Here is a 23343-nt window from a genome sequence, read left to right on the forward strand (position 1 = left end):
CCTCTACCCTCAGACCCAGGGCTGCTGGTCTTGTTTCATCTGAAACTGACTAAGCTACTGGAGAGAGAACCAGGTCTGGTGTCGACCCCTCACAGGCCAGTCTCAGGCTGGCCAGAGTAGAGTGTGGATGTCCTCCACAGCTCTGGGCTATTCGGCTGTTAGGAGAAAGAAGAATTAGCCTTGGTCCCCTGGGTCCCAACAGCCAGAATTAGGAACAGTGGGGGAGGAGGTGTCAAGTCAGCAAGCATTTATGAAGCGCCTGCTGGGTACCAGACCTTTTCTAGGGGTTGGAGGAGGGAGGGGTGTTGCAGAGAGACAGATTTTGTCTTGGTGAATCAGAGCTGTTCAAAAGAGGGGCAGGTTGTTTGGGGGGGGGGGTCCCTCCCTGAGGTTTAAAGGGTGACTGCTGGTCAGGGTGTTGTAGAGACAATTCTTGGTCAGCTGTGGCTTGGACTGGGTGACCTCTGAGGTCCCTTTTAAATCTGATTGTTCATGAAAAACCCACGGACCAAATCATGTCAGCAAGCATTTAAGTACCTACTTTCTACTAAGTACCAAACATTGTGCCAGGGTTACACAAAAGGACAAAAGATACCCCCAAATCAAAACTGGCTCCTGTCCTCAAGGAGCTCACAGTGTAATCGGGCAGCTCCCTTCCTGGGGAGGCATTGGATTCTCATTGAGGACTTAGATTTCCCTGGATCCCCAGAATCCTTCTGAGGAGGAGGAGGAGACGATGATGATGACAGCTAGCTCTCTAAGGTTTACAGCATAATTTACAAATGTCACCTCATTTCATCCCACAACAACCCTGGCTGGCAGATTGTTATCCTCCCCATTTTATAGTTGAGGCAGAGTGAAGTTTAAGGGATTTCCTCAGGGTCACACAGCTAGTAAATGTGTGGGGCTGGATTTGACCTCTGGTCTCGCCACGTCCAGGCCCAGCGTCTTCTCTGTGGGGCCACCTCACTGCCTTGGCTGTGCTAGAGAAAGGGGCTCTAGAGGAAAGTGGAGTTTGTTTGGTTAAAATAAACCCCAGTCCTCGCCCTGCCAGGAGCTTGCTTCTTGGGTTGTAGGATCATTAGGCCTGGGTGGGGTGTCACCTGGCTTTAGGAATGAGGCTGAACAGCCCGACCTGGTACCCTGTTTGCCTCTGACTCGTCATTCCAGGCTGGCCAACCTGTGGGAAGACTGACTCCCTTGTCTGGCATCCCAGTGAACCCTGGGGGCAACCCAAATAAGCCATGGAACCCTGGGCAAATCATTTCCTCTCTCTGGCTCTCAGTTTCCTCATCAGCAAAATAGGTTTGTTGAGGGGACTAACTAGTTGTCTACCACCTGCATGGTCCTAAACCTCCATGCATCATAGAAATGGGAATTGGGATGAGGATTTAGCTGTGTTTGGGAGCAGGGGGAGTTTAAGTAGAAAAAGGAAGGGAGGGAAGAACTCTGGCCCTGAAGTCAGAGACCTGGGTTCTAATTCTGCCTCTTCATCTTACCATCTGCTTGATCTTGGATAAGTCACTTAACTTATATGAGCCTCAGTTCTCTCATTTGGAAAATGAGGGGTGGTCTGTCTCTTTATTGGATTGGATGGGCTTTGAGGTCCCTTCCAGCCCTGAGCTGGCTCCTTTGACATTTGAGGAGAGAGTCCTCACTAGGTTGTAGGCCATTCATCCTTCTGGCCATCCTGGGCTCTTGAGGATGCTTGGGCCCTTCTATGCTCTTGAGATGGCTGCTGTATAAGTGGATCTGGTTAGTGTTGGACTCAGGAAGACCTGGGTTCAAATCCTACCTATGATACCTCATAATAATAGCTTGACTTTCCATAACCCATCAAAACCAGCAAAGTATTTCTATTTGGTGTCTTATTTGGACCTCACAGCAACTTTTGGGGGGCAGGTGGGAGCGTCACTGCCATTTTGTTGTTCAGTTGTACCCAACTCTTCGTGACCCCATTTGGGGTTTTCTTAGCAGAGATACCAGAGTGCTTTGCCACTTCCTTCTCCAGCTCATTTTACAGATGAGGAAACAAAGACAAAGTTACTTGCCCAGGGTCACGCAGCCAGTAAGTGTCTGAGGCCAGACTTGAACTCAGGAAGATGAGTCTTCTAGACTCCAGGCCTGGTGCTCTATCTACTGTACTGCTTAGCTACTCTTCTGCCATTTTACAGAAGAGGAAACAGAGGCTCAGAGTGGTTCAGTGACTTGCCTGGGATGACACAGCTAGAAGATAACTGAGGAGGGATTCAGGCTCAGGTCTTCCTGGTTCCCAAGCCCAGCATTGTCCCTACTATGTGCTGCTCGGTGACCATGGGTCAGTCCCTGAATCTCTGTGAGCCCCGATTTTGTCATCTGTAAAGTGAAGCTAACACCATCTATGACCTCACTTCTCCAGTCATGTAAACTTTAGGTGATAGAGCCTTTGGTCATTGGAGAGCTTACGGTGAGAACGAATCATAGGGTCATGGGATTCCCCTTGACCTTACTGTTAACACTGACCCAGGCATAGGTTTAGAGCCAGAAGGCCCCTTAGAGGTCGGTAAGTTCAACCCTTTCATTTTACCCAGGAGACCCCGAGGCCCAGAATCACACAGCTTTTAAGTGTCTGAACCAGGATTCAAAGCTAGGCCTCCCTTACTCAGATCTGGCCTAGTATGCATGGTCCATTACACCGCCCTGCTCTTGGGGCAGGATTGATAAGACCAGCCCACAGGGGCTACGGACCCATGGGAATGCCTGCCTGGTTACGTGTGCTAGGGCTGAAGCGAAGCGTCTCAGGCCTGATTCAGCGCCCCAGCTTACTTGTTAATTTGGCTTTGGGCGGCAGCCCCAGATCCCCAGCCTCCAGGCTTTGTGAGCTGCGGAAGCCCCAGGTTTCCCTTTGTCTGAAGGGCTTCTGGAGGCCCAAAGGCGTGTGTACGGACAGCAGCTCCCTCTCTGGGAGGTGGCTCATGGTTCCGTCTGGGTGTAAGTCTTCTACGGCCCTGTGGAAGGAGGGCTGCTTCTGGGAAAAGGCTTCGCCCTGTGACATTTAACAGCGATGATGAAGATGATGATGACGATGATGGTGGGAGTGGTGATGACTGGTGACGATGATGATGATGAAGATAATATGTAGGGCTTACTATGGGCGAGCCGTTGCACTAAGTGCTTTACAATTTTTATCTCATTTGATGCTCACAACAACCCTAGGAGGTTATTCTCATTTTGCAGATGAGGAAACTGAGGCAGACAGAGCTTAAGTGACTTGCCCAAGGTCACACAGCTAGTCATATGTCCAGGCTCAGTGCTTTATCCAGCACAGCCCAGCTGTCAACAAGTCGCATACATGTGTCTTCCCCCATGTTCTGGCTCGTTCTAGAGCAGGGGTTCTTAATTCAGATTTCGTGGGCTTGGCTTTGTTCTACGTGTTTGTTTACTTATTCTTTTGCTAGCTGTGTTTCAGTAGAATCGGTTTCCTTTGGGATCTGTTGTGTTTTTATATTTTATTTGATGCATTTAGAGAAGGGCATTCTGAGAAGGGTGCCCTGGGCTTCACCGGGATGCCCGAGAGGTTTCGTCCTAAACACAAATGTTCAGGAAGTCCAGAATGGGTTCAGTAGTCTGGCCTTAAATTTAGGGACCAAACCAAAACCAGAACCTCCCCTCAGGAAGCTTCTGGAAGATGCCAGAGGGCTTCGTTCCTGGTGAAGTGGAAACTCCTCGAGGTCAGGGATCGCTTCACTTGGGGCTTTGCATCACTCGTTTCTGGCACGTAGTAGGTGTTCATTAAGTTGACTGAAGCACATACGCTGAGTCTCAGAGTTGGGAGTCCATCAGTCAAGTCAGCAAGCCTTTATTAAGCTCCTGGTCTCTATCAAGCACTGTGCTAGGCAGAAGACAGGCCCTGCCCTCAAGGAGCACGAACTCTCATGGAGGATACAGCCAGGTTGCCAGATATACTCAGCATGAATTGTGGTGCCCAGCCCCTGCCTGAGCAGAAATCTCCTCATCCATGCTTATCCAGCTTGTTCTGAGAGCTGGTTCCATCTGTGCCCCCAGGCTTCCTGCTGCAGGAACCAGGGCTCTCCTTCTGAGGCTCAGCTCAGAGCTTAGAGGATTTGAGTGAGCCCAGACCTGGCAGAAGGAGGCCCTTTGGGCTCCACTTGGGGTTATGTGCTGTTAACACCTAAGAAAGAGAAGGACCTTTTGTCACAGAGAGTTCCATTTCACTTGAGGCTTCCACACACCTCTGCCTCTTGGTGAGACCAGGTGAAGTGGTGCTCTTGGGGCTAGGAAGACCTCGGTTCAGATCCCAGCACTGATGCTTAGTAGGTCCATGACCATAGGCAAGTCATTTGAGGTTTCTGAACCTCAGTTTCCTCATCTGTCAAATGGAGCTGTTGCCTGTAGCCCTTGCTTCACAGGGTGATGGTGGGTCAGGAGATAATTGCTGAGATAATGCCTTTTGCAAACCTTAGGTGTCCTCTTGTCATTCAGCAAGCAGTTTTTAATTTACTAAGTAAAGCAGTTAGTACTTCTCTAAGAGGGCAGCCAGGTGGCACAGTGCTGGGCCTGCATTCGAGAAGACCTGAGTTCAGACACCATGTGATCCTGGGCAAGTCACCTCATCCTCTCTGCCTCAGTGTCCTCATCTGTAAAATGAGCTGGAGAAGGAAATGGCAAATCACTCTGGTTTCCTTGCCAAGAAAACCCCAAGTGGGGTCACAACGAGTCAGACACGACTGAAATGACTCAACGTCATCTTATATTTTAGTTGTTTCAGTTAGAAGTGATTCTCGGACAAGTCGCTAGCCTGCTGGTACTCTTTTATTATTAACAATCCCAACAGTAGGGCCTGTTTCTATGACTCTCCTCACCTATACATCTAATCTCGATTATTAATAATCTAACAAGCTAATGATAATTAATAAAAGAGTGCCAGCAGGCTGAGCTTGACCAGACATGTTACATGTGATCTGTCGTTAGATCCTCGTGACAGCCCTGGGAGGAAGGTGCTCTGATTATCCACACTTTACAAGTGAGGAAACTGAGGCTTCGAGAGGCGATTTGCCCAAGGTTGCCCCCTTGGATCTGAACTCGGGTTTTCTGGCTCCACCTACTGCCCCTCCCTGCCTGTAAAGCCTGAAACTCTTGCTAAATGAGCTTGCTGTTGTTATGGGGCTACCATGGTGTCCATGTGGGTATTCAGTAGGTACTCAATTTTTGCAGCCTTCAGCAACTTGCTGCACCGATTTCTGGGAATTATGTGTATGATGTTCCTTGATTGGTCATTGACTCTGGGCTTCCTAAGAACCGCCTTTTCTAAGTTCTCCTGATGACCTAATCCTCAACAACTGTTGGAAATCCTGGCATTTGATTTGATGAAGAAACAAAAAGCCCTGCAGTTGACAGATTTGGTATTTGAGCTTTATATTCAAAGAAGGGTCAGGTCAGAAAGCGGGGCTGCAGAAGGGGGCTGCTGAGGCTGCTCTGTGTGTGCATGTGCGTGTGCATGTATGTGTTTTCACAGGACACACATTTAGAGCTGGGGAGGGGGACTTTAGAGGCTATGTAGTCCAACCCCTGACTTTACAGAGGAGGAAAGTGAGGCACAGGGAGATTTCATGCCTTGACCACAGTCCCATGGAATATGACAGAGACCAGACTGGAATTCAGGGGCTCGGATTCCAAATCCAACTGTATTCCCACCATCAAGAAGGGCACAGTGGCATCCCAAGAAGGCAGATTGCTACCCACTTCTGTTCCCCTCCCCATCCCTTCTTTCTCCTTGATTGTTTGGCAGTGACCATTCCCTGAGTCAGGGGGCAGCAGCCCCCCTCCATCCCAGGCATGTACCCTCTCCCCCAGCCTGGGGCCTGCTTGTGGCCGGACCTGCCAGGCCAGGCGAGCCTGTGCAAAGAGCAGAGGACCACTGAGGCGGAACCCAAGGACTTACTCAGGGTATGGCCTATGCAGCATCAGCAGAGACCTCCAAGGCAGAGGCAGTGACCATTCCCCCCAGCACTGGAAGCCTGGAATTCAGCAGTGACAGCAGATCACTTACATAAATTCAGTGATGGGGGCGGATAGGAAGTAGAGGGGGACACCAGCTTAGAGCCAGCTTTGTGTAGGAAGGGTAGAATGAGTTGAACCACAAATTGAACTAAGGATTCCCACATTTTGAGGTGACGTAGGAGAGCCTTTTGGGCATGAGGGTACCTCATACACATGGGGAAACTGAGGCCCAGTCACATTGAGAAACATTGTCCTTGGGATATGCTGATAAAGGACTACCTTTAAGGGAGATTTGGACCCAGGACCCGCCTTCTAACAACAGTAAAAAAAATAATAGCTTGTATTTACATCCACACTTTTAATACATTACCTGATCTTATCCTCACAGTAACCCTGCAAGGTCTGTACTATTATTATCCCCATTTTACAGATGGACAGTTGAGACGGACAAGTTGTGACTTAGCCAGGGTCACACAGATAGTGTCTGAGGTAGGTTTTGAACTCAGCTCATCCTGATGGCAGATGCAGCCCTGCTAGCTGCCTAATCCCACACTACCACCGTGTGGCTTTGAGCAAGTCACTTCATCTCTGGGGAGCTGGACTGGATGATGATGATGATGAAAGTACTTTAAAGTTTGTAAAGGACTGTGCACATTACTTCATCTGAGCCTCCAACATCCCTGCAGGTGTTACTCTCCCCATTTTACAGCTGAAGAAACTAAGGTCCTAGAGCTATCAGTGGCAGGATTTGAACCCAAAGATCCCTGACTCTTGAAGGTATCCTGGAGCCTTCTAGCTGTAGACCTTACAGTCTTGTGCCATGTGTGGCCTGCTTTGTACATACTTGCATGCATGTGGCCTCCCCAGGTAGATGGTAAGCGCCTGAGGGCAGGACTTGTCTTTTGACTCTTTATGTATCCCCAGCATTTGGCATAGGGCCCAGCGCACAGCAGGTGCTTACTAAATGTTTACCAATTCCTTAAAGACTGAAGAAGCCTCCTTGCAGATGCTCACGTCCTACCCACATTGGTCCTGTGTGGGAGACGTGGGCAGCATGTCCCCTATTGGAGGTCGGCTACCCGACCTGGGGCTGCTTTCACAGTATCCCTTAAGATACTGGTGGGTTCATTTTACGCAGCTGGTCCTCATTCCAGGAACTGGTCCTGTTGGCACTCGTGAGCCTCTGTGGAGCCAATCAGCAAGCAGGGGAAGGCCAGGGGCTGTCCTTGGTAGCCCTGGGAGGTGCCCAGTTACCACCTCCATTCCAATGCCTTGGGCGTCAGGCCTTCTACTGGTACCTGAGTGGGTTGTTTTTTTTAAAATTTATTTGCATAAAAAACAAAGATGGGCTTGTTCCTAGAAGCATCGGCAGGTATATCTTGATAGTTTCAAACTTCCATGAGCAGCAGACAGTGGCCGCTTCTCAGAATCCCAGGGCCCAAAGGCACCTCAACAGCATTTGGTCCAGCCCAAACCCAAGCAAGGGTTTGGCACCTGGATTTTGGGGAGCGAGAGACCAGCCAGAGTTGTATAAAAAATTGAAGGAAGGAAAGGAGGAAGGAATTAACATTTATTAAGCACCTACTATGTGCATACCCTGGAGATGAAAATACAAGGAGATTATATTCTGAGATGGAGAGCTGGCACACAGAGCAGGGCGTTAGCCAGAAAGTGATATTTACCGAATGGAGTCACGGCAGGGTGAGGGGAACTGGTACGTGTGCCCTTTCTAGTAGCATCGACCATGTTGATTGGATTATACATCCCAGGTCCAGAAGGAGGGCGGAAGGTGGTGGTTTGGGCCGTGGCAGCAGGGTGGATGGCAAGAAGAAGGCGGGAGTGGGATGATCAGGGTGTCAGGGCCAGCCCCCCTGTCAGCTGGGGAGGCAACAGAGGAAGTGGCCCCTTCCTTGAAGGGTGATTGAAAGTGAGGAAAAGGGCCCAAGCCTGGAAGAACCAGCCAGAAATCCTGTCTGACTGGACGTAGACCACATTGAGGGCAGTCTTGTGCCCAAAGACTGGAAGCAGCCACTATGGGGAGAGCCTCGAATGCCCCTCTAGAATTAGAATCAGGGAAGCCTGGGTTCAAATGTCACCTCTGCTGCTTACTGGGTGACCCTAGTCCAGTCACTTAACCTTTCCCAGGCTCCATTTCCTCATCTGTAAAATGGGGACAGCAGTAGCACTTTCTTCCCAGGGTTGCTCTGAGGATCAAATGTATTGCAGTCTTAAAGTGTGTATTATTATTATTATTATTATTATTAATGGCATCTAGGTGGTCCAGTGGGGAAAGTGCCAGCCCTGGAGTCAGGAGGACCTGAGTTCAAATCTAACCTCAGACTAGCAAGTCACTTCATTTTATTTGCCTCCATTTCCTTATCTGTAAAATGAGCTGCAGAAGGGAATGACGAAAGCCCTCCAGGGCCTCTGCCTGGAACACCCTAGACAAGGTCACGGAGAGCCAGACATGATTGGAAAGATTCAGGGACCGCAGCACTCATCAGATTGCCTTTATCATCTTTGTCGTCAGTATTTTATCCTAGTGGCAATGGGGAGCCAGAGGCTTTTTGAGCAGACCGGTTACATGACCAGACTTGGGCTTTGGGAAGGTTATAGACGTGGCTGCACCAAGGCTGGATTCTAGAACTCTTGTGAGTTAGGGGATCGTAGGAAAGGTTACTGCTATTTAGAACCCTGCAGGACAGAGAGACAGACCCATGGAGGCACGGCCGGGCATGCTGCATTGGACCCAGATTTAGTCTGGGGGCCTCATCAGATCCTGCCTGTGTAACCCTGGGAACGCTCTGTCCTTTCCCCAGGCCTCAGTTTCTTCTGTAAAATGGAGACAGGATGGACGCTGGGGTCTCCTCCAGCTCTGTCCGCGACCTCATGGATCAGGCTTCCTGTCCCCGCTCTGACAGTTGCTTCCCTATTTGACCTCAGCCTCTGAGCATCTTTTTCCCCATCTGTGAAATGGGCCTATGGCAGCAGCTGTCTCGAAGGGGCATCCGGTGCCTGCTGCATGCTCCGCAGACTTTAAACCCTTGTTTAAATGCCATTTGTGACTCATGAGTCAGCAGGTTGAAGGTGAGCCTGTGGATTCTGCACCCGGATCTTTGGAGCACTCGCAGTCTGATTGCTGTTTGTGGGTCCAAGAGTCTTCCACAGCTGAGCTTTTCTTCCTGTGTTTGTGAGGCCCGGCGACTGTTGGGAACCCGGGTTCCTGTTGTGGGTCAGAGAAGGATGTTTGTCCACCTTGGGGGGCTTCCTCCACCCTCTGGCTGCCGGGGCTTCCAGCTTGTCCCCTCTTGTGTCCTCCCTCCCCCCCCCCCCCACATACACAGACACACCCTGTCTCTCCTGAGGGTCAGGCTCACTCTGCAAGCTAGATGTCAAGGTGGATAAAATGCTGGACGTGGGATCAGGAAGCCCCAAGTGTGAATTGCCCCTCAGACATCTGGATACTCTCAGTCTGTTTCCTCATCTGTAAAATGACAGGGTTGGATCTGATGACCTCAAAGGCCCTTTCTAGCTCTGAATCAATGATCATTTTCACCTGTGCCTTAGTCTTCTTATCTGTGAAATGACAGGATTGGAGCCAAGGCTGTCTGAAGTCCCCACACATCTGACTCTTAGGATCCCTTGATCCTTGAGGATAGCAGAAAAATGTTTAGGCAACCCCAGGCCTCTGCCTGACTGGACATCAGCCATCATCTTTTTCCTCAGTGACCAGTGGGCTGGACATAATCTCACATATTTCTCCATGGGGAGAAACATGCTCAAAGCCCCAAAAACTCTACTTGAGGAGCCGGCTCTTTCTGCTGTCTAGGGCGCCTAATGTGAGACCTGCCCTAAAACAGAAGATACTGGCTTGAGGCAGCCCCCATTGCACCCATTATGCAGAGGTGTGTCTGTGGTATTGAGGAAGGAAGTTTGCCTGCTGGCTAGAACAGCAGAGGAAACCCAGAACCCTCCAGCTTTGGTTCCTGTGTTTCAGTGAGTCCCTGTTTCTGGCCTTAGTTTTTCCACCTGCAAAATGGGGAGAATTGTTCTTTTAGTAAGCATTCATTCGACACCTACACACCTACTCTTTGCTCCCATGTAGAAAACCCTTCTTCGATATTTTCCCTTAGTTTAGGAGGTTGTGCTGGGGAGTAGATGAATGGGAAGAGGGATGAATGAATGAAAAAGCATTAATTAATCACTTGCTACGTGCTGAGCTCTGAGCTAAGTAAGGACTGGGGATGTAAGAGTAGACACAGTCCCTGGGCTAACCCTTAAGAGGGGATGGGTGTCCAGGAGGGGGCATTTTGATTTGGACATTCCCGAGAATGGGGAGTGGACTCAGCTCACTTGGACACGCCCTTCCCAGCAGTAGTTTGACTGTACTGCCAGAGCAGGTAAAGCAGTAGAGACTGGGGGTGCTTGAAGGGTGCAAACCCAGTGATCCGACTTACTAACTCAATTCAATTCAACAAATACTTATTAAGCCCCTCCCCCAGACACTGAAGGATATTAAGGGAAAAAAGCCCAAACCTAAAGTCCCTCAGCAAGCTTCCAGTCTGAGCAAAGGCTTTGTAGTCAGAGGTTTGTTGTAGTTCAGTTGGTTTGGTCATGTCCGACTCTTTGTGACCTCATTTGGGGTTTTCTTGGAAAAGCTACTGGAGTGGTTCATCATTCCCTTCATTTGACAGATGAGGAAACTGAGGCAAACAGGGTAAAGTGATCTGCCCAAGGTCACACAGCTAGTCAGTGTCTGAAGCTGGATTTGAGCTCAGGAAGATGAGTCTTCCAGATTCCAAGCAGGTGTGCTATGGTGCCACTTCACTGCCCCTAGTCAGAGGACCTAAGTTCAAATTCTGCCACTGCTTATTGCCTGTGACATCTGGGACAGGCCACTTCCCTGCCCCCACCTCAGTTTCCTCATCCATAAAATGAAGTTTGTTCTAGACGACTCCTAGAATTAAGACTCTGTGCTTGTGAGAACACTTTAGCCGGTATAGAGAAAGGCTTCATGGAAGAGGTACCCTCTGAGCTGAGCCCTAAAAATCAAGGAGAAGCCTGGAACTTAGAGGAGGAGAGACTGGAAGGATAAAGGCTGACCGTCTCCCTCCCCCAGGGGAGGTGACTTCACCTGGACACCTGGCCTAGACCCTCACCAGAAGATTGGACACGGCCACCACGAAGGGTGGCTGCCTGTGTCATTGGATAGAGTATTCCCCCGCTGGGAAAATGTAGATACCTGAGGTCTGTGCTCAGCGCTAAGGACACAAGAAAAGGCAAAAACTCGGTCCTTGCCCTCAGGAACTCAGTATCTATAGGCTTGTGGTTAGATGCAAACAACCAAAATGTGTGTGTATGTAACACTGCTGTGTACTATATGCACACGTGTACACACACACACAGTGAGGCAGCTAGGTGGTACAGTGGGTAGAGTGCTGGGGCTGGGCACCTGTTTTTCCATTGATTTTTGTCTCCTCAGTGCCCGGCATACTGCAGCCACTTACTAAGTGCTGCCCAGGTTGGGTCAGGAATCCTTCCATCATCTACTCCCACAGGGTAAGAGAGGAACCCAATGCACATTAGGATTGTGGGGTTGTTGATTTGGAGCTGGGGGACCTTAGAGATCACTGAGCCCAGTCCACCCATTTTATGGGCCACAAAACTGAGGTCTTGGACACATTAAGTGGCTTGTCCAAGGTCAGACGGTGAAATTCACAGGATCGTAGATTAAGAGGCGAGGGGGCCTCAGAGGAGTCTGGCTCCAGAGTCCAACCCTGCGTTGTGCAAATGAAGCAGCTGAGACAAGGGACCAAGAAGACCAGGTGAAGGGCCCTTCCTCCCAGGCTCTTGACTTCTGAGTCCTGAGCCATCCCTATACCATTCCTGGCTCCTGGGCAGATTTCCCTGGTATAAGGTTGGAGGAGGGGAGCCGAGGGGAGGGCAGGGCAGGGCAAAGCCTGTGTCCTTTCCCTCCCAGTTTCCCTGAAGTGGCCCTGCCCTGTCTTCTCCTGGGACAGGGTTTGGCCAGCCCAGCCTGTTTCCAATAGCAGGGCCCTGTGAAATATAACAAGCCCCCACTATGCCCAAGGACTGTGTCTCCTTGTGTGTGATTTCCTGTGCCTGGGGAAGCTGGAGGCCTCGTTCCCTCTGAGCTGCCCTCCTCGGCCCGAGACATCTGCCTGCCCAGCACACAACGGGGCTGTGTTTGCCAGGGGGTGGCAGAGCAGGAAAGACATCCAGCCTGTCTCCTCTAGCACACACGTACGTGTACACGCACGCGCGCGCACACACACAGACACACACACAGAGTCACGCTCTTCACAAGACACTGGGCTGAACTGGGTCCTGTTCTCTGCCTCCTGGTGAGGGGCTGATGCCATAGCCAAGGGATGGCTCTGGAAAATGGAGAGTGGGAAGGGACCCCACTAGGTTCTCAGCTCCCCCTCCATGCTTAGGCAGCCACCCAGACCTCCCTCCTCCTCTTCCCTTTGCCCCTCATCACTCTCTCCACCTGACCCAGCCAGATTTTCTCTAAAAGCATAAGGAAATCCTGCTCTGAAGTGACCTGGGATGTGGAGGAAGGAGGGCGGAGATGCCCGTTGCTTCTCATTGGCTGGAGATGAGCAGACTTCTGATAATGCCTGAGAAAGCAGCTTTCTGAAGCCCAGAGCCGTGTCAGAACAGCCTGGCGCCATTGGCTGGGATGTCCTGGGGAAGGAGCCCGCAGTGCCAAGGACCTAGGACATGGAAGCTTCTTCCCCCACTTCCTGTGGCAAATGCTCGAAGACCAGGTCAACTTTTCAAGCTTGGCTTCCATGTAGGATCCTTGACTTTAGGGTTGGAAGGTTCCACTGGGACTATCCAGTCAAGAGCCATCATTTTACTCATGAGAATATGATGAGCACCCATGAGCCACAGAGCTCGAGAGTTCTGGGGCTTTGGAGCTGGGGGGGGGGGGGAGAATTTGAGACTTGTCTTACACTCCCACCCCCATTTTTTAGAGGTGAGGAAACTAAGGTCCAGAGAAGTTTATGGACTTGGCCTATCTAGTAAGCTACGGCCAGGATTTGAACCCAGATCCTCTGAGTCTAAACCCAGTAGCCCTTCTGCTACATCAGGCTACTTTACCATAATATTAGCGTGCATTTTGTCAGTTCACAGTTGCATGAAACTTTCATTACTATTCTGTGAGGTGGGTAGTATAGGTTTTATCATTACCCTCATTCAGCTGAGGGAGGTGAAGTTGTCTCCTCCATTAGACTGGGAGCTCCCTGAGGGTAGGTCTTAGCACACAGTAGGCACTTATACTTATTGACACAAGTAAATAGCACTGGATAGGTCTCAAACTTGCACCCATGTTGGCTTGACTTCAAGTCACGGGTCCTTTCAGCTCCAGCCCGCTGGCACTGTAGTACAGTGGGAAGAACAGTGGCTTTAGAGTCAGACCTGTGTTCAGATCTTGCCTTGGATACTTTCTACTTCTGTCACCTTCAGATTTTCATGGACCTCCATTTTCTTTTCAGTAAAATGAGGAATTTGGACTAAGTGGCCTCTAAGGTCCCTTCTAGCTCCTTTCCCATTTCTGTCATCAAGGAGAGTTCTTTTGGGTCTAGAGTTTTGAGTCAGGGGTCTAGGATGAAGGCCCTCAGAGCTTGACTGTCCTGCAGGAGCCGTCACAGTCTGCCAAGTTGGTTTAGTAGGGAGGATGCTTGACCCCGGGTGGACTTTGAAGAGAGGTCAGGAAGGCCACCTTCAGACAGGAGAGCTGGCCATCAAGCTGGCTGCCAAGAAAGCTGATGCATCCTGGGGCTGCAGTACATGAGTCTTGGTGTCCAGGGCTAGGAAGATGATATTCAGTAAATGGGCCTTTGCCCTGGCCAGACCACACTGGGGATATTGTGTGCAGTTCTGAGCATCCCTGGGAAGTCTCCTTAGCTGGGGAGGGATCTTCAGGCTGTGGATGATAACAATAATAAAAATAACAAAACGACTAGCATTTATGTGCCCCTACTGTGTGCTGGACACTTCTGAGCACTTTACAGTTTTTATTTTATTTGATTCTTACAACAACTGCACAGGGTAGGTGCTATTATTGTCCTTATCTTACAGATGCGGAAATGGGGGCAGACAGAGGTTGTGACTTGCCCAAGGTCGCACAGCTCATATCTCAAGCTAGATTTCCTGGCATCTAGCCTAAATTAGCTTCTGCGGTTTCCACAGTTGTCTATGAGCTCAGGTCCATCAGTCAATCAATGTTTACCAAGCCCCTCAGTGCCCCACATTAAGCAGGTGCTGCAGATATCAAAGCAGGGCTGAAACCAGTTCTTGGCCCAAAGGAGCTTACATCCAGTTGAATTCTGTAAGTATTTTTCAGACAGAAACAAAATGATCCATCCTGACGAGTCCTGTCAGTGTCTAACTCATGTTGTGTTACCTAGAACCTGTTCTACATTGGATGTTTCATAAGCCCAAGTGCTTGCAAGGGAGCTGAGGTCACCCCTGGGAGGGAAGTTCCATGCATTCATGTTTCCAGGGAAGAGCAGTTGAGCCAGGCTGGTGTGATGAGGGAGATATAAGGGCTGCTTTCGAGGAGGATCATGTTCCAAGATTCCCAGGATTACCTTGGGGTGAGGATGAGAAACCTCCAAAGTGGCCCGGATCCTTCAGGTCACACTGGTATTCAGTCCTCCAACTCAATGAGAGCCCCCCCATTTCAGTATTCAGGACTGAAAAGACCAAAGCATCCCGATGTTTTGAGATGACTCTGGGAGAAGCTGGCATCCCCTGAGGTCCAGTGCCCAGTGGTGCCCTGGGGGGAGAGAAGAGCAAAGCTTCCAGTAATTTATACAGTTGAATTACAGCCTCAGATCTCAGAATCTAAATGAGTCAGGGGCACAATGGGGGCCTGTGTGAAAGGAGGTCAGAGTGACTGGGAGCTGGGGGTGGGAGGGCCTGGGAAGAGCAGGCTGTGCTGTGGTCAGCTGTGGGCTTGGCCATGTGGCCTGGAGAAACAGTGGAATGGCATGGGAAAAGCCTTGGACTGGGGGCGGTCAAAGGACTTGCTAATCCTGGCTCTGCCACTCACCATCTGGGTGACCTTAAGCAAATGGCTTAACCTCTTGAGACCTCGTTTTCCCTTTCTGTAGAAGGATGACTTCAAAGTCCAGATTGATGATTCCTCTCCCTTCCTCTGTCCTCCACGGTTCTGTGTCTTCCATGTAGGTCTCTGGGTTGGTTCCGAAAGCGGGGAGTCTTGGACTCCTCCCATGGTATTCCTTCTCTTATAAGAGTAACTGGCATTCATCATCTCATTTGATTTTTCACAGCCACACGGTAAGGCAGGAACTGTAGGCATCAATGTACCCATTTTACATTTGAGCAAACTGAGGCTCACAGACGGTGCAGTGACTTACTTGCCCTTTGTCACCCAGCTAGTAAATGTCAGAAGGGGTATTTGAACTCAAGTCTTTGCTGAATCCAACTTTAGTGGTCTTCCTGCTAGACCACACTGTCATTTATAGGGAGGCATAGAGGGCTCCTGTAAAAAGCCTGGGAAAATTGGCAAGGTCATGGTGCCCACTGGGAGGCAGGGGTATGGGAATAGCATCTGTGGTCAGAGCTTCAGTACAACCAGTTTGGCAGCTGGGCGGAGGATGGACTGAAGAGGTGGAGGTAGGGAGGGGGCTTTAGAAATGGCCCAAGGGGTGATGAGGGGCTGCATGGGAGAATCCATGCAAGCAGAGATGGTGGTTATGGGGGATATGTGGGGCTCTGTAGGGTAACATGAGCCTTGCTGGGAAGGTCCTCGTCCCCATCATCCATCATCCGCTGGGCTGGCTCATAGACTGGATTAGATCAAGCCTACCAGGCCATTCCATTTTCTAGAAAATCTGACCACACTCTTGTATAGATGAGTAAGAAGTAAGGCGTCTTTATTTTTACTAACCAAGGACTATGTTGTGAATTGGCCCTGGGTACAAATCTCTCTGTATCCACTCCTCCCTCAACCTTTTCCGCATTGCCAAAGGATGGGGTAAGGGTAAGGTTTTCTTGCTTCCCCGGACCTGCATTGGCTGTATGTACAGCCTGTTGACCTTTGGGGATGGGATCGAAATAGAAACCCAAACCCCTCCTCTGTGCATCCCTCCCTCATGCCCCTTCACCAAAGCTCTGACTACCTCCATCGTTGTGAATCAGCTGTGGTAAGTGAAGGCTGTCTGTCTGAACCACATTTCCGGTTCACTGGGGCCATGGGTTATGCCTCTAGGGGGGGTGTTGGTTGGGTGCTTGTTCTGGGCACACCAAGCACACCCAGCTTGTTTGCCCCTCCCTCAACCTTGGTCTACTCTGATAGACCATTCCCCATGGCTAGAGGGCTCTCCCTCCTTCCTCTCCTCCTGGCCTCTCTGGCTTCCTTGAGGGTCGCGCTAAAATCCTACCTTCTGCCCGAAGCCTTCCCCAGACTCTCTGCATTCCAGTGCCTTCCCTCTGCTAATTATTCCCTATTTATCCTGTAGATAGCTTCTCTGTAACATATTTACTTGCTGCCTCACCCATTAGACTGTGAGATCCTTGAAGGCAGGGACTGTCTTTTGCCTCATTTTGTAAACCAGATAAGTGGCCTAGTGCCTGGCACCTAGTAGGCACTCAGTAAATACTGATTGATTGACTGACTGACTGAGTTAAATTATCTGCGATTGAGTGTCCTTGTTCTAGCATGCCTCTGGAAGCTCTTTCACAGTTCAATCCAGAAAGCATGTGAGTGCCTACTATGTGCTAGGGATAGATTAGGGAGGAGAGAGACTCAAGTCTGGGAAGCCAATGGGGAGACTGGCTGACTGGAAGGATGGTGGCATCCTTGACTGCAGTTGGGAAGAGGAGGAGAGAGGGTCAGGGGGAATGAGAACGGTTTCTGTTCTGGACCGGTAGAACTTGAGATGGCTTTGAGGATATGTCTGAGAAGCAGCTGAGGCTGGCACTCTGATCAAGCCAACAGGCATTTGTTAAGGGGCTGCTGTGTGCTGGGCTGGGAGCTAAGCCCCTGGAATAAAAATAGTGAGCACGGCCGGCTTGGGCATCTCTTCAGAATGTAAGGTTCCGGAGGAACTCAGGAGCGGAACCAGGATGTGAGTGAAGGAGGAAAGTTAGCTCTGGAGCTATCAGCTTCTAGATGATAATTGATCCTGTGGGAGTTAACAAGGTCACCAGGTCAGGGAATGCCCAGGGAAAAGAGAGGGGGGCCCCAGTACAGAGCCCTGCCTGCTTGGATGAACCCCAGAGATAAGTTGGAGGTAGAAGTGGGGGGCAGAGAAGGGAGTAGACATGTATATAATACCTACTGACACTGTAAAGCCAAGTGCTTTACAATGATGATCCCAGCAACTCTAGGAGGGAGGTGCTGTGACAATCCTCATTTTGCAGTTTGGGAAACTGAGGCAGACAGATAAAGTGACTTACCTAGGGTCATATAACTCCCAAATTAAGGCCAGATTTGAACTCAGGTCTTCTTGTCTCCAGGTCCAGAGCTGCCTTATGACAAGACCTCCCACCACAGCTACCATCAGGTGGTGATTTTTTTAGCCACAACCACTCTGAAATGGATTTCAATTCAACAAGGATTTATTAAGTGCTTGTACCTCTAGAGTTGGAAGGTGCCCCAGAGGCTGGATGGTCCAGCCTCAGTGCTTTACACATGAGGGGCCTGAGGCTTAGAAAGAGAAAGCTGTGTCAAACAGCAGTTATCAAGGAGGAGGTCAATCAGCTGATCATCAAGCATTTATTAAGCTCCTACTGTATGCCTGGGACTGACGGTACAGAGACAGAAATTAAGTAGTCCTTGTTCCCAAGGAGGGAGCAGTAATTGTTGTTGTCCAGTCTTTTCTCCATCATGACTGACTCTCAGTGACCTCATTTGGGGGTTTCTTGGCAAAGATACTGGAATGGTTTGCGATTTCCTTCTCCAAGTCATTTTACAGATGAGGAAACTGAGGCAAACAGGGTGAAGTGACTTGCCCAGGGTCACACAGCTAGTAAATGTCTTAAGCCAGATTTGAACTCAGGAAGATGAGTCTTCCTGACTCCAAGCCTGATTCTCTATGCATTATGACACCCTCTAGCTGTCCCTAATTTACCTCTAAGTTCCTTTCCGACATAGAGAATCCTGTGATCCTCTTGGCAAAAGACTCTTGCCAGCCCCAATATTTAGCTGTGAGAGAAATTGTGAGAGTGCAGAATCCCTTGGAATCAGACCTGCTGTGTGACCTTGGGCAAGTCACTTCTCATCCACAAGGGACTTGCTGAGAAGACGTCATAGATGAGTGACTTGTCTCCATCAGGAAAGAGTTTCCACATCAGGAGTCTTCTGTCTCAGTGTAACCACCAGTCAGGGCCCAAAGAGAAAGATCTTAGCCAGTTTTCCAGCCTTCGGTTCTTTGCAGTTCCCTCCCTCCTCCCAGACCCTGAGCCCTGCTGGTAGAAGCAGAATTTGTGGTTGTCTGTTGTTGGGGTGAGATATGTGGGGCCTGTGGATGGCTTGGTTTCCTGGGAGGTCCATAGCCATACAAGCGAGTGGTTATGGGGGTGATAAAGAGGAAGGAGTACCAGCTGTGAGCTGTTAAAGGCTGGGTAGAGAGGTGTCTTTGCCTGAAGGGTGGAGATCAGTTATCACTGGGGTGTGACACTAAGCCATCTGTTTGAAAAGAGACTACAGCAAAGATGACTCCCTCCCTTCCTGGGGGGAGGGGGGGAGAAGAAGGGGATCCCTCATTTGGGGAGAGTAGGTTGTGTGAACTTGAGGGTGTTTCTTGTTCACCAATAGGTCCTGGTTTTTCCAGCATCTCCTGGGCCCTAGAAGGTTTCTGGAGACTCAGGGAGGGGGTGTGTGTGTGTGTGTGTGTGTGTGTGTGTGTGTGTGTGTGTGTGTGTGTGTGTGTGTGTGTGTGTCTGTGTGTGTGTGTGTGTGTGTCTGTGTGTCTGTGTGTGTGTGTGTCTGTGTGTCTGTGTGTGTGTCTGTGTGTCTGTGTGTGTCTGTGTGTGTCTGTGTGTCTGTGTGTGTGTCTGTGTGTGTGTGTCTGTGTGTGTGTCTGTGTGTGTCTGTGTGTGTCTGTGTGTCTGTGTCTGTGTATGCCTGTGTGTGTCTGTGTGTGTCTGTGTCTGTGTCTGTGTGTGTCTGTCTGTGTGTGCATGTCTGTGTGTCTTTGTGTCAGGGAGGGCATTGGGGAAGAGGACAGGGAACAGAAGAGTAACACTTTGACAATTTTTTTAGGCAGAGATACTATACCAAAACCATTTAGCTGGAATATAACATTTCCCTCCTTCTATCTCCTTCTTAACTCTGATTAATTTCCTTTCTTTCCTCAGCTTTGGGAATGGTTCCTTTTGTGGCCAGGTTAGGTGGTATAGTAACATGAATGAGCATTGGCCTCTGGATAGTAAAGGCTGGGTTTGAATCTTGTCTCAGACACTTATTAGTCATGTGACCCTGGGCTCTTAATCTCAGTGTTTTGTGGGGGTTTTTTTTCCCATTTTTAAAATGGTGATGATGATAGAGCCTCACTCCCAGGGCCGTTGTGAGGAGCAAACAAGACGAGATATATAGAATGCATTGTAAACCTTATGGAACTGTCTGTAAATGATAGGTGGGAGAAATGGTCGTCCTGGACAGGTGTCTGACCTCTGCTGTTTTCTCTTTCATAGGCCATCAGCATCAGTAAAGCCATTAACACCCAGGAAGCTCCAGTGAAGGAAAAGCATGCACGCCGTATCCTTCCAGTCCCTCTGCTCTGGATCCCTTGGGGAGAGGGCTGGGGGGAAAGGAGAGAATGTCACCATGATTCTTGGGAGTGGGATGCTGTAGAAGGGATGTCATCCCCCAGGAAATCCATTCTTTCTGCAGTTTGATGAGGCTTTTCATTTATTGAGACTTGGGGCCAAGGCAGGTATGTCTTTCCCTGCTTTCTGACTCGGCTCTGAGCATCCCAGGGCAGTCTGTCAATTTGGCTCTTCACGGAATTTGCCTTGGCCCTCCCCTTGAGGAGTTCATAGGAGTGGCTGATTTAGAGCTGGAAGAGACCCCAGAAGTCATCTGTCTAGTCAAGTCACCTGATTTAACAAAAAGCCTAGGGGGATCAAGGGCTAGGGACCTTAGAGGTCACCCAGCCCAGCCCCTTCATTTTATAGCTGAGAGCAGTGAAGGACTTTACCCAGGATGACGAAATTGTAGATTTAGGCCCAGAAGGGTCCTCAGAGGCCATTTAGCCTACTGAGAAAACTGAGACCCAGAGAAGCAGACTTACCCAAGGTCACACAGCTTGTGTGTTCTGACTCCATACCCAGCTCTGTGCCTTTTGCCACCACAGGTAGTCAAAGGCGAGCTCAGCCTCAGGGCCTTTGACACTGAATCCTTTGTCCCAGACTCCAGCCTTGCAAACCCATGGTGCTCTCTTGTTGAAGGAAGAATGCAATATAGTGGGAAACAGTCCCAGATCTGCAGTCACTGGACCTGAGTTCCAATCCTGCCTTTGGTACTTATGAGCTGTGTGACCTTCTGCAAGTCACTTAATCAATCAATACGTATAAAGTCTCTTCTATGTCTCAGGCTTTATGCCAGGAGCTGGGGACACAAATATGAAGGATGAAACCATTCCTACCCTCAAGAGGGGAGATGACAAACACTTATATAAGTATATGAAAAGTTAAAGAAAAACAAATACAAGGTAGAAGAAAACAAACATTTATTAAGCACCTACTGTGTGCACTGTGCTACAAATGCTTTACAGATGTTTTGTTTGATCCTTATAACAGCCCTGGGAGGTGGGTGCTGTTTGTTATCCCCATTTTACAAATAAACAGACAGAAAGAGGTTAAGTGATTTGCCCAGGGTCATATGCCCAGTAAGTGTCTGAGGCTGGATTTGAACTCGGGTCTTCCTGACTTTAAGCCCCGTGTCCTATCCCCAGTGCCTTCTAGGTGCCCACACAGCCCAAATACAAGCTGAGTCAGGGAAGGAGCCCAGCCGTGGGGAATTAAGAAAGCCTTCGTGTACAAGCTGGTATTTGGGCTACCCTCGGAAGACCTTGGATTCCTCCTCTTTGTAACCAGGGGGTTGGACTGGAGACTCCTTTAGGTGCTGTCAGTTCTAAATCTGTGGATTTACTACCTTCCTACCTGCAGATACAGGGAGGGTAGGAGATATGGAGAGTCAGTGACTTGCAGCCTTTGATAGAAAATCCCTGCAGACCGGAGCTGTTCAACCTACATCCCCCCACCAAAAAAGGGGAGGGGGTAATTCACCCAGAAAACCCTTATTAAGTACCTACTGTGTGCCTCCCCCTTTGCATGTCTGAATGTGAGCCCTCTCCCTCTCTGTGTTGACCTTGACCTCTGAGAAGGCATCATTCTGGGCACCCACCACGAGAAGGGGGCCTTCACCTTCTGGTCCTACGCCATCGGCCTGCCCCTCCCCAGCAGCTCTATCCTCAGCTGGAAGTTCTGCCACGTTCTCCACAAAGTCCTTCGGGATGGACACCCCAACGTGAGTAGAACTCGTGCTTCCTCTGATTCCACCCTCCCCTGTCACCCTGGAGGACTCTGGTCCCTGACAAAGGCCTGAGGGTCTTGGGGCAGTGATGCAGGGTCTGGACTGGCCCTCTTGGGCAGAGATTGCCCGCCATCCTCAGTAGCAGCAGCCACCACACTGATAAGGAATGCAGATCAGACCCTTCCCTCTCCCATTCTCCTCTCCTCCCCTTCATTCTAGGTTCTCCATGATTGCCAGAGGTATCGGAGCAACATTCGGGAGATTGGCGATCTGTGGGTAAGTGTCCAGAACCAGGCTTGGGGCAAGGGGGGATGAGCAGGAGGCAGTCGGTTTGCTCCCTTCCCCATTCCCTTTCTGCCCCCGACATGGTTTTTAGTGACCATTTCCTGCCTTACTGTGATGTTTAGTTCCACAGAGAGAGGCTAGAACCCCGGACTTGGAGTCAGAAAGACCTGGGTTCTACTTTTGCTCCTGACACTTCCTGCCTGTGGAACCTTGGGCAAGTCACCTCTCTGTCCCTCAGTTTTCTTCATCTGTGAAATGGGGATAATGAAACCCTGAAATACCTTCCCATAAAAGGTGTGATGAAATTCAGACAAACCACCAAACCCTGTTGAGGCATGTGTCTGAGGAGAGAAGGCAGAAGGGGCCAGACCTGGAATCAGGAAACCTGGGTTCGAATACCCCTCCAACACACAATCACTGTGGGGTTCTGGAAAAGGCACAGAACCTGTTTGAAATGTCTTGTAAAATAAGGGAAAATAAGAGATATTGGCTTTAAAGCACTCTGCACATCCTAGGGCTCTATGTAAAAGCCAGCTGGTTGGCGTTGGGTTTCATTTTTTTAAAACAAATTTGCAATTTCATCAGTGTATTGGTCATTGGGTTAGATTTTAAGTGGGCCTTGAAGGTCATACAAGGACAAAATGCCATAGTCCCGATCCCATGGAGCTCATATGCTGGCAGGGAGACCCTTCCCTCTCAGTACCCACCCTTCCTGGGGACAGCTGTCTAAGACTCCACATTTCCAGTGGTAACTAGTTTATAATTATACTCTTAATAATAGCTGTATTTACGCAGCACCTTCAGGTTTGCAATGCATTTTACAAATATTGTCTCCTGAACCTCATTTCAACCCTGGGAAGGAGGTGCTCCTATTATCCCCATTTTCTAGGCGAGGAAACTAAGGCAGACAGTGGTTGTGACTTGTCCAGGGTCACTCTGCCAGTAAGCGTTTGAGGCTGTGTCTGACCTCAGGTCTTCCTTCCTTGAGACCCAGCACCCTCTCCACTGTGCCACCTTGCTGCAGTTAAGTGACTTCCCCAGGGTCACACAGCCAGTATGGGTCTGACTGCAAAGACAAGTCCTCCATCCACTGTGCTAATAATGTCATGGTGATGACAAACCCTTCCAGTGAAGCTTTATGCGGGTTCTTTTGGCTTTGACTTCACGTGTATAATCAATAGCAAAATGCTAAGCTTCTCAAGGGGGAGAGGGAGAAAGTTTGGAACTCGTAAATTTTTTTTTACATATAACTGGGAAATATTTAACAAAATAAAAATAGATTTAAAAAGGGGGAAAACCCATTACATTTGCTTTTATTTATTCATTAATTCAAGCAGCATTTTCTTTTCCTATTTGATATTTTTTCTTTTTACTTTGTCTTTTCCTCTGACCATAGTCATTTCTGACTGTCGTCCCTTCTCGTGCCTTGTCCAGCAAGCCATCTCTTGGAACAAAGAGTTGAAAAGAAATGATAGCTAGCATTTATGTAGCGCTTCCTGGGGCCAGGTACTGAGCTA

At 49.6% G+C, this 23343-nt stretch overlaps 1 protein-coding gene across 2 annotated transcripts in view; it reads left to right on the top strand.

Moving 5' to 3' along the window:
- HIP1R (huntingtin interacting protein 1 related) overlaps positions 1-23343 on the top strand; it is a 73961-nt gene that overhangs the window by 12349 nt on the left and 38269 nt on the right. For both annotated transcript variants that reach the window (XR_011965402.1, XM_072600608.1), the window contains exons 2-4: positions 19699-19762; positions 21393-21535; positions 21761-21817. Coding sequence is in view for 1 of the 2 variants with exons in the window: in XM_072600608.1 (XP_072456709.1) it covers positions 19699-19762; positions 21393-21535; positions 21761-21817 (264 nt within the window). In the remaining variant the exon portion in view is untranslated. The remainder of the gene's footprint in view (positions 1-19698; positions 19763-21392; positions 21536-21760; positions 21818-23343) is intronic.

The sequence above is a fragment of the Notamacropus eugenii genome, chromosome 4 (assembly GCF_028372415.1).
Source record: "Notamacropus eugenii isolate mMacEug1 chromosome 4, mMacEug1.pri_v2, whole genome shotgun sequence".
Lineage (NCBI taxonomy): Eukaryota > Metazoa > Chordata > Mammalia > Diprotodontia > Macropodidae > Notamacropus > Notamacropus eugenii.